The following is a 17,117-nucleotide window of genomic DNA, read 5'->3' as shown; positions in this document are numbered from 1 at the left end:
AAGCTTCACACAAACTGGCCTGTCAGATTTTTACACCATTTCTAATTAAATGGGTTACCAACACCTACAAATCCCCCCTTTATTGATAAAATCCTGTTGAAAGTAAACTAATTTTACTGGTAATTCGTCAAATTTTCAACGTGTCTTTAATTTGCTCCCAGCCCATTTGGTAACCTTATTTTAAAAAAATTTCGGGAAAATAACTTGCGGACTCACCCTCTGTTCAATGATTTTAATGTAGGGTGACCATACGTCCTGGTTTCCCAGGACATGTCCTGGTTTTGCATTGTCTGTCCTGGTGTCCTGGGAAGTCGAGGAAAATGCTTGATTTGTCCTGGTTTTTCTCCTGTAAGCCTAATATATTTCTATCTATTCAGTCTTCGATTTTCACTATGCTCTAGATCGCAGTAACGACTGACCGCAACCATAACTGCAACGTATACTCATCCTCAATCGGAATGTGACAAACAAAACTTAATATAGTCGAATCTCCCAATTGTACCTTTCGATGGTTCTTTAAATCTCCCAAGAGTACCTCGTCAATATCGATGAAACAATGGTTACCAGCGCTTCTCCTTGGCTTAAATCGTCATTCAATCCGGGACTCGAAGAATTCCCTTTGGTACCTCTGAAAAGACACATCGGCATTTTGGTGCTTCTGCTTCTACTTGAGTTCTCTTGCTAGTGGCTTTTTTTCGTCTTACTGGAAATCCATTCCATAAAAAGAAAAATAGCACCTAATCAGTCGCTCTGCTTGTCAACAGTGCAGTGAATCAAACGAACGTTTCTACTTAAAGTCTGCTGTCTATATGTACCGTGCCAGTACTATAAACAAGCAGAGCAATCGAATAATAAATATCTTCCAAAGCCATTGTGAACAATAAAGCACCGTTAATTTCATCGATACGATATCGATCATTCATTTCAAGATGTTTGAAACTCAACAGCAAAATTCAACAGAAAATTTGCAAATGCAGTTTAGACTATCGGAAGTCGTCGTTATACAAGCTCACTGCACTCATTACTGATAACATTTAAAACTTTGGCTATAACGGAAAGCTACGCAATGGAAGACAACATGCAATACGTCGTTGAACATGATAGGACCAAGATACCCATTTATATCGATAATGATAAGATTGATATGCGTCTGCACGATCAACACCTAGGTACTATTAATAAATTTATTACAACCATCATGTCGGAATACGTAACGGTGGAATCCTTTAAGTTTGAAACCCGGAGAAAATTTGGGTATTTCCAACGGTTTTTATTTCGTGAGAACGCGAGTGACCTATTCCTTCATACCTGAACTTTCAATTCAAAGCAAAACGCGCGACCAAATCTCAAATCACGCTGTGCACGTATGAAGGACAGACTCCTGCGTGTCCTACGTTGTTATACAAGAAGACACACTACGAGAAACCATGTACACAAACCTCTAACGAAGCAATATCAACTGCAAGCATACCCTTCACACAGCCCTTCATCAACATCAACTAAATCACAAACCATCGGAGTTGCAGCTCAGGCACCAACGATTACTGGAACAACAGAACGTACGCACAGCGTGAACGATCATTGTGATGTGCCTACTACTTCCCAAACAACTGCCAACACCACCGATATTAAAGTAAATAACAAAGAACACGGATACGCGATCGTGACCCGTAGGCCCCACAAGCAACTCAAACCAGGTAATCGTGAAAGCCCATACAACATTAACAGCGGGAATAGCATGAACGAAAACGAGAGAAACGAACCAAACATTTCTTTCATCGCGACGTGCATGAATTGAATTTTGTTTTCTTTCAAATTCACGCAGGGATGTCAATTTTTTCAAGCTCGGGCTCAAACTGATATTATTTACACCAAGCTATCCGCCAGTTTTCATATAACAATCGATTAAACGGAGAAATTCTTGGTAACAACGGTAGGTTTTGCAGCTCTCAAGTCGAGTGATAATGGTTGTCAATGGAGATTGCCAGGCATAGCGCAGGGAAGCTACTTGGGATCACTGATGTTTCTGATTTACGTCCATTGTTGTGACCACCGAGAATTTGAGGGGACCGAGAAAAAGTAAAACCACTTCGAATACTTTCCGATAACAACTTTAATTTGCGTGTTCGTTTTGTTTGTTAGGGTAAGAAGAGATACAACTAATAAAGCGCGGGAAGCACAAGGTACTTCTATATGAAGGTATACACAGTATCAATAAGGTGTAATATACAAGGGGTGGCATATAGTAGGGTGAATATATAACAGTTCTTCCCCCCTTACGATTTACATTAAAGATCTAATCTCTTGGGTGCTTTCACCACTCGCGTAGATCTTCTCAGCATTTGATGATACGACCCTGTACTTGGTCCATATTCTGCAGCTGGCTTGGTTGTTTCACCCGCAGCCGGAACAGTTGATATCAGCTCTGACAATGGAGGCGACGCAGCTGGCTCGGCCCTCGAGCTTGGTGGACCTGAGTTCGTTGTTGTGGACAGTTCGTGGGAAGTCGGCACAGTAATGCTATTCGAGACAGTAGTAACGGTAACGGACTGTCGAGGCACGTTTGGCAAATTTGGTATCTCTGATGGACTGCGATTGTTTTGCAAGTTCGGACCTACTCCACGTAGTTGGTCGATGTGCCGTTTCCATATACGGTTATCGTCCAACTGCACCGTGTAGTGCAGTTTTCCTAGCTTCTCGAGGACACGTCCGTATTTCCACTTTTCGTTATCTAAGAAATCACGAGCTGCAACTCTTCCTCCCTCGGGAATAGTTCGTACTTTGGGATCAATCTTCTGCGAGTACGTAGGACCAGGCAGCATCAAATCAAGGCGAGAGCGAATTTGGCGATTGAAGAGCATCATAGAAGGGGACTTACCGGTAGAAGGGTGGATTGTCTTGCGGTAAGTCAACAGAATGTTGCAAAGTTCCACGTGCATTCTTGATTTGTCACATTGAAGGGCTTTCATTTTGTATTTGAAGGTCTGGATGAACCTTTCCACCTGGCCATTTGTTGCTGGATGGTATGGTGCGCCCATTTTGTGGAAAACACCGTTCAATTCTAGGAATTTCTGGAACTCACCTGAAGTGAATTGAACACCGCGATCGCTGACTAACACGCAAGGTATTCCGTAGACTGAAAAAAAATCTCTGCAGGCTTTGATAGTTGTAGCAGTCGATATGTCCCTTAAAATCTTTACCTCTGGCCATTTAGTGTATGCGTCGACAAAAACAATAAAATATTTACCCATGAACGGTCCAGCGAAGTCAACGTGTACTCGTTCGAATGGCTGTGTAGCAGGTTCCCAGCAATGTAACGGTGCTTTCACAGGATTTGGACGTACAACCTGACAAGAAGCGCAGCTATTGATCAACTCTTCAATATCCCTGTCGATTCGTTCCCACCAGACATAACCTCTGGCAAGTGACTTCATACGCGTACTCCCAAAATGGGTGGAATGCAATTCATTGAGCACCTTTGTCCGTAATCCAGCAGGAATGTAAACCCGTATTCCTCGCATGATGCAACCTCCTCGCAATGAGAATTCGTTCTGATCGATTCCAAAACGATCTTTGGCATCAACTGTTTTTCCATTTTGCAGTCCCTGGTACAGAATTTTGACTGAACCGTCTACCGAAGTTCCTTTAGCCAAGTCCTGTATTGTAAGCGGCATCGTCTCGATAATGCTAATTTCCAACATGTCAGCTTCTTCTACCACGTTATCTGGTTGCTTTGTATCTATCGGCAACCGCGAGAATGCATCCGCATTGTAATGCTGTTTAGTAGGGCGAAATTTGATAGTATAATCGAAAGATTGCAGGAACGTGGCGTAGTGCTGCATTCTCAAGGCCGACATAGTAGGCAGTCCTTTCGTTTCGGAGAAAATCTGCTTGACAGACTCATTGTCCGTGTAGATAACGAACTTACGTCCATACAAATATTGGTGGAACCGTCGAATTCCGAAAACAATTGAGTACGCCTCTCGATCAACCTGTTTGTATTTCCGTTGAGTCTCATTTAAAGTCTGTGACGCATATTGTATCGGCCGCTCTGATCCGTCCGGCAGAACGTGGCTTAGCACGGCTCCAACTCCGTAGGGTGATGCATCGGTTGCTAACACCAGTGGTAACTCGGGATTGTAATGCACCAGAAAGCTGTCAGATTGCATCTCCTGTTTCACTTTTCTAAAGGCTTCTTCGCACGACTTCGACCATTGGAAAGGCACGTTGTTTCGCAATAGTCTATTCAGTGGGTAGATCATCGTGCTCAGATTAGGAAGAAAACGTCCATAATAATTCACTAAGCCGACGAAGGATCGAACTTGCTCTTTGTTTTCGGGAGTGGGCATTCTCTGTACCGCGTCGATTTTCTGTCGCACTTTGTGTATTCCGTGGCGGTCGATAATATAACCACAATACTCTATTTGGTCCGCAAAGAATACGCACTTGTCCAAGTTAATTCGCATACCGTATTGGCATAAACGTTTAAGCACTTCTTCAAGACGTTGCAAATGTACTTTGTCATTTGGACCAGTCACGCGTATATCATCCAAAAACACTGTATTCCATTTAGCACTTCTTCCATTAACCGTTGCCATATCGCAGGTGCAGAGCTCACGCCGTACATCAGACGTGTCGGCCCCCAAGTGTGTGCTCAACGTCAGTATTTCTCGTTAATCGGGATCCACCTCTAGCTGCAGGTAAGCTTGTGAAAGATCTATCTTCGAGAATTTCTCTCCGCCGGCCACATTTGCAAACAGCTCTTCGATAGTGGGGAGGGGATGTTCATCCACCACCAGATTCGGGTTAACGGTGATCTTGTAGTCACCGCACAATCGCAGTTTATTATTCAATTTCATAACGGGCACAACGGGTGTCGCCCAATCGCTGTGGTTCACTTTTTCAAGCACTCCATCATTCACTAGCTTTTCAATTTCTTGTCCCACAACATTTCTCAAAGAAAACGGTACTGACCTCGCTTTTATGTACACCGGATGAGCATTTGGCTTCAATTGCTACTTAGCAGTAACCCCTTTAATCGTCCCCATGGACTCAGTATAAACACTACTATACCGGGTAATAAGCTTCCTCACGGATTCATCGCAACTCACAACATTGTCTGTCACTGCATGTATTTCTTCGTAAAATTTGCTCACATCCAGTCGCAAAACTTTCATCCAACTTCTTCCGAGTAGTGGATGTTTTCGATTGTCCGCCACGTACAACAATAATCGGTAACCTTTACCTACATACTGCACTGTAACCGTACACATACCACGTAATTTAATCGAATTTCCACTGTAGCTAACAAGCGATAGATCAGGTGCGTCTAATTTCATATCCGGCAGCAACTTTTCATAATCAATAGTGCTGATTATCGTGACCGGTGCACCGCTATCGACCTCGAATTTTATTTTCGATTCATTCATTGAGAGTAGTATCCAGAATTTGTCCACTTGGCTCTTCGAGTCGTAAACACCACATACTTCATCCATGTAAACAACTTCTTTCTCCTCCTGTTGACATTCCCCAACACTTTCTTCTACTTGGTGGAAATCACTTTTGTTCTTCGTGTTAGAGATACTCTTCTTCTTCATGCATACCTTTTCAATATGGCCCATTATGCGGCAGAAGTTGCAAACCGTCTTCACATGAACACACTTGTTTGCAAAATGATTTGTGTTTCCGCAGCGGTAGCATGAACCCTTTTTAGAATCACCGTGTTGTGGCAGGTTAGCATTGTCTGACCTTTTACATGTCGATTTACCACTCTTGTTTGCCGGATGTTCGACCATGTTCACGTCTGCTTTAACCCGGGACTGAATCTCCAGCCCGCCTTTCGCTGACATCTCCATGGCCACTGCCAGATCACGAGCCTTATCCAACGTTAGATCATGCACTTCCAAGAGTCTTGCCTGAATTCCGCGATCTTTCAGGCCAAAAACAAACTGGTTTCGTAAGGCAGAATTTAAGTAGTCTCCAAAATTACACGTAATTGCCAATTTCCGCAGTGAAATCAGGTAGTCATCAATTGACTCATCCGCTCGTTCGTCACCTTGCTTCCTGCATTTGAATCGAAAATTCTCCAAGATTTCGAGCGGGCGAGGGTTGAAATGAGTCTCCAGCAACTGTACGATTTCATCGTACGTTTTTGTCTGTGGCTTAACAGGAGCCAACTTGTCCGAAACAATGTCGTAATTTTCTCCACCCATGTAATGGAGCAGCATCGGACGTTTCAAATCATCTGGAACTCGAAACAGCAAGAAAGCTCCCTCCAATCGCTCGACCCACCGGGACCATTTCATACGATGACGATCGAATGGTTCGATAGTGAAGTTCGATTGTATTGCCAGCGGAGCAGGAGGAATTTGCTGGCCAGGTCTTCGTTCCTCTTCACTTTCATCATCTGACATCCTCGTCGCCAGATTAACTGTTGTGACCACCGAGAGAATTTGAGGGGACCGAGAAAAAGTAAAACCACTTCGAATACTTTCCGATAACAACTTTAATTTGCGTGTTCGTTTTGTTTGTTAGGGTAAGAAGAGATACAACTAATAAAGCGCGGGAAGCACAAGGTACTTCTATATGAAGGTATACACAGTATCAATAAGGTGTAATATACAAGGGGTGGCATATAGTAGGGTGAATATATAACATCCATGTCGTGTTATTAGTACTGAAAACTCCTCGCCGGTACTGCATAGACCATCTCAGCATTAAACGTTTGCTTATGGTGGTGTAGCAAGAACTGCCACTGTGAAATTCCGATGAAAGACTTTCTGGCAGAGCTCTTCCTCCCAGACTCCCATAACTTTTTTACTGTGCAAGCTCTGCCTGCCAGACCCCAGAACTTTTTAACTGCCGAAAACATGCGGAAAAGGCAATGTCGATTGAGAGGTAACGGGGGAATCAGTACCCTTTCGACTGTCCTGGTTTTTTACTCGTCTGATATGGCCACCCTATTTAATGTGGTTTTTGTTTGAGGCGAAACTGAGTCAGTTCCTAACCCCAACTGCTGTCAAAATGTATGAACTGACAGCGGTTCGGGTTAGAACCTGACTCAGTTTCAGGCTCAAGCGAAATCGCCATAAGACAGCATACGATTCAATGCCACGAACCGAATTGTTGCTATAACATGGCTATCCGGCAACGTTGTAGCATAAAGGGTGGACACGAAATTGTTGCAACATTTACAACTGGACTTAACTTTTTCCTATTGGACAGAAAATGAATAAATTTTGTACAGGTTCTCTTTGTAGTGAATCATTTACATTCTACGAATTTCTAAGTAATGTGGTAAATTGCAGCAAAGATGGAAGTGGATCAATTGGAGATGCTTGACAAAATTTTGGATGGGAAAAAATCGTGAGCTCGTAAGACAGACATTAGATAGACATTCGTTGAACCTTTAAAAGACGTTGCTATTATTGTTAAGGCACATTTTCTCTATAAACATTAAAACTAAAAATACGTCATTTTGCTCTTGGTATATTCTTTTTTTTTCAATGCTACTCGCCACATAGTTTATGTTTCTTCTTTTCAAATCAATCGATAAAACATTTGCACCATACAGATAGACTGGCGCGTTGTTGTTAAGCTGTAAAACCATTCCTTGTCCAACTGTCATCTCTTTCATTATTCGTTAACATTAAATTATATGATGCTTGTCCACTCGGTCGGTTTCCGTACAGTGAAACTCCGAATGCAAAAGTAGAACCTTAATTGCATTACTTTACAACAGAGAGATAGATAGAGTGAGAGTAAGAAGTGTGTAACTTAGTAACTATTAACCTACAGCTAAGTTTCAACTTTGAACTTAACGATGATGAGTGGGATATCTGCTAGTGTCTACTTAATAAAACTTTGCGAAGATACTTAACGGCTAGGTCACTGAGAGGAAAATCTTACTGAAACATTGAAAAGCATAACACTGACACTGTAAACTATCGTTCTTATTATATGCGGTGGCTAAAACAAATCGGATTCTGCTGAGTGTTGCGTGTTTGGGGTTGTAGCTTAGATATCGATTCCTTTTACTGGGTATTTTCTCAAGGATAGTTTACAGCTTCATTACATTGTCCGAGCATTGCCGGTTGGTTAGTCATGGCTTCTCCTCATCATAGTTGGGCGACAAAAAATGATATTGCCATATGGGGAACTAAAATGGACCTTTTCATCTTGTTGGTTAGAAACGGTACCTGGGAGGGGGTGTCAAACACAATATTTGCTGCATTGAGGGGGATTGTTTCAAATAGTAGTAGTTTTTCAATTTGTCTATTCTACTTACACTTGCTATTATTCCCACGTTCATACTGTATAAGTGTATATATTATTTTGTTTTTAATATATAATCATATTAATATTTATTTAATATACTTATATTCCATTTCATTTTGTTTTTATTTTTATTTATCAATGTTAATTTCAAATCATAAGGTACTAATACTCATTACCCAGTTTAGCGATAACAATTAGTTTTTGCGTTTCTTATTGTGTGGTTTATAAATTATCGTCCCTTCGTATTATTATTCATGAAATTTATTATATCTAATTTAGCAAATGCTACCAGCTGATAATAAAAAAACGAACTAAGAGCCTTCTATGGATTTGCAATTAATCAATGCGATTTGTGTTTGTTTCAATTTCGAAGTAATTTCTATTGTTGGAGAAAAAATCTTTTACGAAAATTTCCACAGAGTAGCTGATATTGCCGGAAAGAAGAAAAAAGATTATTTGCGCTTTGAACACGTTTGATTAGAAATTGTGCGGGATCACGGTCATGGTTCTATCGTTTCGCTTGTTATGGAAAAAATTGCTTCAGAAATCATTCTCGTCGGACCTATCCCATATCTTCCTACACACTTACTCTTGTTCTACCAAATCACAGCTTTTTCGCTAGTTTTACCGGGTACTACAGAGCCGAGCAATCAGCAAGCATAGCCTTTGCCGAGGTGTCAGTACAAGTGATTTTTTTGCTGATATTCGGAAAATTTTAATAATAATCATTCAGCGGGTTCAATAATGAACGTCTGCTAAACAATCTGTTGAGAGTTAATCAAAGTTGGTCCATCGAACGTCGCTCATTGGACGATTTTAAACAATATTTGTTAAGGAAAATTTACTATTATTTGAAAATCGAGATTTTTACCACGAAAAATCGTTTGTTTTCATCCGATTTTCTTCAAAATGCCTATCGTTAACCATACCAACTCCGAATTGTCAGCCAGCTATAGAAAATTTTTGGGATACAGGACAAGATTCACCCGTTGGCTTCTTTTCCCAGGGATACCAGGTATATTTTCCAAATGTCAAGCATTCTACCAGAAATCAGTCAGCTCCCGAAAAAATTCGTCTTCAAAATGAAAAACATGTCTTCATAAAATTTCTAATATCTTCAAAATGAAGACATGTCTTCACGTCTGGCATCACTGTCTTTTTCCAAGCAAAAACAAAACCTCTTACACTTTTTTAAACCCCTGTTATAAATAATACAACACTGTTGCTAATATCTAAGACGCCAATATGTTGGTTTTGCCGTGTACAGGAGCCTCTGTTTAAGGTATACCTGGGAACCGAAGTGGCGCAAAGTCGCTAAGGGTACACCGGATGCAGGGGCCAAGGCCCCGTCGTCGGAAGCAAGCAAACCTGTGATCCACTTGTTTGCCCGGTTACTCAAACATAGAGGCTATCCCTAGTTTAAATCCGACTGAGCGGTAGCGAAGTTAGAAAACACGCGTAAAAAGCTACATTGAGTGGTAGAATCCAAATAAAATGTCTACTGTCAAAACAGGTTCTTTACTGAAACAGTTAACCTCACTTTTCGTGACAGTTCGATTGTACTGTTTACATGGACTTAGACAAATTTGCGGACGACTAGATTCGCTTGAAGCAAATCGTAAAGAATTTTTCTAAGTCCATGTAAACAGTACAAGCGAAATGTCAGAAATGAACATTCAGTTCATTTGTGATGTCACCGTAAAGTATTCAATTAGGTTTTACACCAACCGATATAACACCACAAAATGAGCCAGATGAACTTCGTTTGACAATTCTCGGTGTTTTTTTACATGGGAGTTACGTGAGTTCGAATGAAACAGATGAGCACTCGATCTCACGCAACTGACAAAGTAAACAAACCACCGAGAATTGTCAAACGTGAACTTCATTCATCATGAGCTCATTCCTGTCGTCATCTTGCAGAACTAAATGGAAGATGACGACACGAATGAACTCATGATAAATGAAGTTCATGATTAACAATTGAATACTTTACACTGAAGTCACAAATGAACTCGGCTGCTCATTTTTGACAGATCGATTGCACTGTTTACATGGATTTAGAAATACTCTTTGTGATTTGTTTCGAGCGAATTTAGTTGTCCACGATTTTTTTCTAAGTACTTGTAAACTGTGAACTGTCAAGAAAAGTGAGGTTAACTGTGTCAGTAAAAAATCGAATTCTCGGTGCTTTGTTTACATTGTCAGTTGCGTGAGTTCGAGTGCAACAGGTGCTCATCTGTTAAATTCGAACTCACGTACCTCCCATGTAAACAAGCCACCGAGAATTGTCAAACGACGTTCATCCGGTTCATTTTGTGGGGTTATGACGGTTGGTGTAAAACATAATTGACATTTCGACGAGTTTTGATTCGACCGAATAATAGGGGCCCCTATCTGATGCCACAAGTGAAGCAGAGAAGAAAACTTACAACCATAGTGATGCAAGTATTCCTACACAATTTTTACAGTAAACGACAAGTTACGGGGAGTAGACGAGAACACTGCTTTAATCGAGGGATTGCCCTTCCTATGATCATTCTCAGGGATAGACCGTTCCAACATCAAATTATGGTCTTGTCAAATTTTGGTCTTGTCAAACTGCAAATGACGTGAAAACCCAAGATGGTACCAGATAAGGTATAGGCATACGTAAAGCGAGAGTTTTGGTTTTACGATTGGCAAGATCGACATTGCGTAAATACTGATTCACTTCCCAAAAAAGAGGGTAATAAAAACGAAATTAATTAAAACAATGTTTTGAATATAGAAACTAGTGCTTTCAGCCTCTCAAAGCGTTTGCCACCAAAAATATTATTGTACACACATGCATACACCTTATGCAGATTATCTTGAATCTGTTTTGCGTTTGTCAAATATGCCACTCTTGTTATTCTTATCCGGACACGCTCTTTTTCCCTTTGGGGCAGACCCTCGGCTTTAATAGCTTCCTGCTCGCCAGCGTCTATTTTAACCAACCAACTGACATCGCTATTTCTACATAAAGGGTTTGACAATAGAGTTCTATGCAAATCATTTCACGCACACTGATTAGAGGTTTGTTTTCCTCCAGCTGTCATATGCAAAACTGTCAGCCAAATTTGACGTATTTCTATTGTGTATGTGATTAAAATTTCATGCTCGTTTGGATACGTTATGTCTTCTTCTTCTTCCTCATGGCCACACTCTAACTAGAGAGCTCTACATTTAATTGGTTCCCAAATAGTCTAAAATGAGTCTTCTTGGATTCACTAAAATACTCCATTGCTGTAAATGCAACATCAATGCTTTTATGCCTAAAGCGGGAAAGGGCGACTAAGCGACTGATGTAAGAGATGCCTATGAAAGCTCTGGTTTAAGATTAAAGTTACTAATGTGTTAGTTCGTTAAAGCGTTATATGCTATTCAAATGCAGTGCAGTAGAGCGTCAAAGCATTTGTAAATGAAAGGCGACCAAACCGACTTCAGAATAATTGTTATATTTCGTTCGGTTTTGCATGAATTCGTATATTTCCGGTATTTATAGCAAATTTAAACTATTTTCTAACAAATCGAGCATCGCTAAAAAAATTAGAAGAAATTACAACAAATCTTTCTAATCTCCATTCAATTTTGCTCAAATTTCGACCAATTTGATGTAACTGGCAACTCCGTATACGCTATGTTCGAATCTTTCAACATTTTTGGCAACAAAATTTATGTTTTTGTTTTGATTTGGTCATGCAGTTATGCTGCTGGAAACGTTTTGTTATGGTTTTTTCGAGCACTGAAACTGTCAAAACGTGTTTTTCTAGCAATTATTTTTTTTCGGGACGCATTCCAAACCATCTTCGGCAATTCTAAACTATTCTAGAGCAATGTTGGAAATGCGAATCCATTTCGAACTAACCAATGCCAATCTTTATCAATCCGTTTAGAGTTATAAATTATAAGTTCATTTCATCAACAAATCACGGAGTGTTGTTCCCCTCGGATAAAACACTAAACTGGTGCTCTAAAGGTGTGCTTATAAGATTGTTACGTTTGAAGTGGTAAAGGGTAAACATAACTGGAGAGCACCTACCGTAAACCGGGTAAACATAAGTGCAATAATGAGGTGTTAGACGGGAGTGTGTAGCACGCAGTCAAAAAGACAGAAAGGAGTGAACGCACCCCACCCGTGATGGGTTATCAGTCCCGGGATGACGGCAGCACTGGAGCTGTCAAACAAAAAACCGCTTGGATCCGAGTCCGAACTTGCTAGAGCCGGCTGAGTGCAGACACGAATGGTGACAGACTTGTGCGGCTGGAACAAAACGGAAACCCCGCTGCTCAGCGATAAGTGAAGCACAATTTCCACAGTTCGGTTGTTGCGTATTTCCCGGAGAGAAACTGGCGGCCCAGTTAGTGATAGAACTTTTCGGCATTCTTACGTTCCTATCAATTGGAACTGTGTTCGTCTGAGTGAGTGAGAGACCGAGCGTTGAGGGAAGATCCAGCCCGTTCGATTCCGCCGGTAAACAAGAAAAATTAAAGCTTCCGACGAAAACGCAAAGAACGGTGGTAAAAAGTGCGGTTTACCCTATAGGATCCCAAGAATCCAAGTGAGTATGCACGTGTTGTTCTACTTCTGGAAGTAGAAGAGCAAGCACTATTGGCAGGCGGGTGGGTGTGGAAGAGACCGACGCAGAGAGTGACCTCTGGATGCAACCAACTCTTGAAGGAAACTCGAGGAAAAAGTATAGTAGTCCGTGGATGTGGGTAAGAGAAATGGCGAAGTTTCGTCTATTGGTACTAGAAGCATCCGGAAGAGTTCCGTCCGGCCATGATGAAACTGCCGAAGTATATTCTGGCCAAGCACTAGAATCTGTGCCCAGGAAAGGAACGCGAGGAAGTCACGACGGTTGAGCGATAAGTTTGCATATCTCATTTTCCTCTTGCATTTTGCTTCGGTATTCATGTTTGGTTCAGCTAGCCTTTTTCCTGGTTTACAAGATGCAATATCTTGAAATGATAGGCTTGCTTCAAGAATGTAGTTAAAGAGCAAATGAACATTATCGATGTTAAAATAATGTTTCAATATAATGCATGTGGTTATTTGGGTACTTCGGCCTGACTTTCCGTGCAAACGAAAAGCCCATAATGTCCTTATGGTCATGGTTCTTAACATGGGTGTTTAAACGACTTGATTAACTTAGGGTTAGGACGTAAAAGCAAACTGTCAATTTACTTAGGGGAGAAACTCTGGAGAATCTTCCATAGACATTCCACAAGACGTTTGTTTGACTGTTCAGCGGTGCAATTTGTCAACAAATTTGTTGTGCTCTGCTTTTACGAGCAGAAAATCCCATCTGACGAACATCTTTCGTTGGTTCGATTCGTTAGATGTTGGATCGCATCGACGATTTTGTCGGACGTCGCTTATACCCGAGTAACGTCACAAGAGATAAACAAGAATTAATCAGCTGATCACAAATGTCTCATGGAATGCCTAATCTCGGCCTAATTGCCCAAGGAGTTCACAGCAGTCATTGAAAGTGGAACCATTTCTCTTTTGTTTACTATTATGGTAAACTTGGTACCGTGCTTAGTACCGTTTCATCCGGAATTCCCCCTCAAAGTTCATTTTGACAGTTGGTCAAATACGGTGGAGAAGTAAAACAAATACAAACAAAACCATTCAAGCTTGTTCAATGTTTGCTTGAAAGTTGTAACCCGTTAGGGTAACAATTTAGCACTGAGTGAAAATATACCTATTTTGGTGTATACACTCCGTAGAGTGTATTTGTTTACGCAAGATTATGCTCACCGCTGTTCTGTACTGTTCACATTTAATAACAAAATTTTTGTTCATTTTCGCGTTTGTGAACGGTTTTGTTCGTGCGAATAGGTGTAGTAAATTTCGTTGAACATTTGTAAAAGTAATATAGGGTTAAGATAGGTTACCGCTCTCCTCTTGCTGTGAAAAGCGTGCAAATTTTGCTGCTCATCGGACATGACAGCTATCCGGTGGTTTGTTTTTGGACGAGTTGAAAGGCGGCCGTCGAGTTTAGAACGTGACGAACCGCGGTGATGGACGTCTCGACAATGTTATCAATTGTATTGGGACAGTTCCCCGCCATGTAAGCTGAAAGCAAAAGGCGCGTGTGTGATGAAAGAGAGTGCCGGTCCGTGGCTCGTTCAAAAAAATTTTAGTGCTGTCGGCGGAATTTAATCAACAAGGAGTGTTCGCTTCCAAGGCTAACCGCAAAGGATCCAGATGCACCAATCCACCATCGCTGGGCAGGATAAGCCGAACGAGTCTTGTTCTCCCTCTCAGCTAATAGCCAAGGAGGGTAAATCAGGGTGGTGGACAGCGGCTCCCCCTAGGAAGAACACCGCGGTGTCTTCTGGAATTCCTCGCGGGGAGCAAAGAATCCGGTGATTCGTTACCACCGTCGCGAGGAAGGTTTCAACAAATGAGCCTTGCTTACCTCATTACTAAAAGTCAAGGACCGCTTCCGGATCAGCCAACGAAAATTGAGGAACTCGGACGTTGCTGTCCCGGTCAATCGGATGAACTATTTGACCCAAGAATGACATGTATGTTCCGAAAGGATGTATCAATTGTTATTTTTGTATTCACAAGACTGGTCCCAGTCAAAAACGATACAAAATTTGGCGCCGATTTTCACAGCACTTCCCTAAGCTACCTGAAAGAAACATTACCTCAATTTCAGAGCATTAACCAATAAGTGGTCCCAAACCACGTTAATACTGACCGTGACGATTACCTTCCTTTGACGAATTATTACTAGTGCGAATAACATTTATTCTTGATTGGCATATTTTTCCATGACTGAACTGAACTTGTGTATTTTTGAACAGGTTCGCACTCTAAACAAAAAACCGAAGATTTTACACAACAAACAGTTGTTTTTGTTCTCTACGCAAATAACCATTTTTTTCACTTCTGACAAGCTGAACTTCTAATAGATTCAAATAAAACATTCTCGCCTGCTAACGTGTACCTAGTTTTTCAACAATTTGTTACTTGCTGTTACTCATTTGTGCGTAAAACTTTTCAGAAGCATACTAGAAATGAAGGACTATCAACGACGTTCATATATTCGGTTGGTTATTATTGTATTTGTGTTTCTTTTTGTTGGTTAGTAATTTCTGTTCGCTATTCCTGATGAACATGCCTGGCCATTAACAATATCGTTCAAAAGATTTAGTTGTATTTTTTTGTTTTGTTTACTTAGTTACTGTTACGGTAGTTTTCTTTAGAATAGATTTTGATGCTGCTGCGCATTCCACAAACTGTTTTATCGTGATAAATGATAAGTAAACTATTTACAAATAATATTAATAACTGTCAAAAATAACAAAGAGTGAATAAAAAAAGAATAGACTGGAAGTACACAATGTCTGTACACGGAAACAAAAGATTACTATAAATACAACCAAATAAACAATAGTAAATAAAAAGTACGTAAAGATGTAGTTTCTGGAACTGATTTGGACACTTCAAAACAATAGTGTTCCTTCTAGATATCCCCCGAAAAATTGTCAGGATACAAGTTAAACTCCTCCTGCCAGTAAACCGCCGGAATGCTGATCAACTGGTCGGTCCTATTGATTCATACCACCCTGGACTAGAAATCTTGAAAAATATAGTGTACAAAACGGCTACTAATAATTACTCAATGACAGGCAATTCCGCCCAGCAAACAAGACCCGTGAATACACGGGTGGTTGGCAGCCCGGTCCCCCAGAAAATATGCGATTCATCTGTGGATATGTGATTTGATTGTTGCTGATGTTGTTCCACTGTTGTTGTTGTTGCTGTTAATTGATGTCCCCTGCTGTGGTTGCTGCTGCTGCTGTTGGGGCTGGTGCTGAAGATGATGAGATTGACGCTGCTCTTCGTGGGTAGGCTTCGGTGGAACCCGTCGCTCTACCACCAACCGCCGGCACTAGGATGGTGTTTTGAGGAGACGCTTCAAGCGGAACTCGTATACACGCTGGCAGTACATGACCAGCTCGGGTGACACTATCGGCGGTGGTAGCCGGGTGTTCTCGCGCCTCAGTGCCGGCACTATCGAGGGATGCTCGACGATGTTCTCCTCGAAGCCCTTGAGGTGGCGGCGGAATCTGCGGGGAGAGGTTGAAAAAGATGATTACATTGATTTGTATTTATCTAGTCAATTTGAATCTGTGCTTGCAGTGTGTGTGGTATTTTCCTGGTCTTTCGAGTAGATTATTCGGTTTAGTGTACAAATGTACATTGAGCTGAATATGAACGAATATCAAATCGATACACCAAAACTAATATGTCAACCAACTAGTGACAGGACTAAGTTAGTGTCGGATTCTGATGAAAGGAAGTCGAAACGCAAATTTCATAACTAATCAGTCTAATTACCATCCTGATTCGTGTACTATATTCCAACGGTAGACTAACCTGCAGTACTCGCTAAACGTCAGCACGTAGCATTTGTCCTCGATGCAGGCTACGCTGTTGTGGTCCTTGTGCCGTGATGCAAACACCTCATCCGGTCCATCCGTCGTCTGACGACCCTGTTCGGTGTGTTCTGGCCGGTAGTACCACAGAAGTGACATCATCATTTCACCTAAAACAAAACCAAATTTGAATTCTAAATCTTCACGATTTGAGTACAACAATACACTTACCATCTTCTGGATTCTCCCAGAGATGCGCGACCTTAGCTACGTATGGGAGTTCCGCGCGTTTACTGCCCGCTCGAAGTAACACGCAATCTCGTGGCCTAATGATGTCTCCTTCCGAATGTCGCATCGCGGGATAACATGTTCGCAGCACAGGAAGATCATCGCTCTACAAGTAAAATATTCAGTGA

The 17,117-nt window shown here is 41.3% G+C and overlaps 2 protein-coding genes across 2 annotated transcripts in view; both read right to left on the bottom strand.

Annotated features, from left to right (window-relative positions):
• Nucleotides 1-2,288: 2,288 nt before the first annotated feature.
• LOC131680825 (uncharacterized protein K02A2.6-like) lies at nucleotides 2,289-4,598 on the bottom strand. Its single transcript, XM_058961536.1, has one exon. The coding sequence runs from the start codon at nucleotides 4,596-4,598 to the stop codon at nucleotides 2,289-2,291; it is 2,310 nt and encodes a 769-aa protein (XP_058817519.1).
• Nucleotides 4,599-13,495: 8,897 nt separating this feature from the next.
• Nucleotides 13,496-17,117, bottom strand: part of LOC131684830 (titin-like) — a 650,991-nt gene continuing 647,369 nt past the window's right edge. Inside the window, exons 10-12 of the mRNA XM_058968031.1 lie at nucleotides 16,933-17,095; nucleotides 16,703-16,871; nucleotides 13,496-16,392 (exon numbers count right to left, since the gene is read on the bottom strand). Of these exons, the coding sequence (XP_058824014.1) occupies nucleotides 16,215-16,392; nucleotides 16,703-16,871; nucleotides 16,933-17,095 (510 nt within the window). The 3' untranslated portion in view covers nucleotides 13,496-16,214. The remainder of the gene's footprint in view (nucleotides 16,393-16,702; nucleotides 16,872-16,932; nucleotides 17,096-17,117) is intronic.

This window comes from Topomyia yanbarensis, chromosome 2 (genome assembly GCF_030247195.1).
Source record: "Topomyia yanbarensis strain Yona2022 chromosome 2, ASM3024719v1, whole genome shotgun sequence".
In the NCBI taxonomy this organism is placed as follows: domain Eukaryota; kingdom Metazoa; phylum Arthropoda; class Insecta; order Diptera; family Culicidae; genus Topomyia; species Topomyia yanbarensis.
Note: the sequence above shows the minus strand (reverse complement) of the source record. Positions and strands in the feature narration are given on the sequence as shown.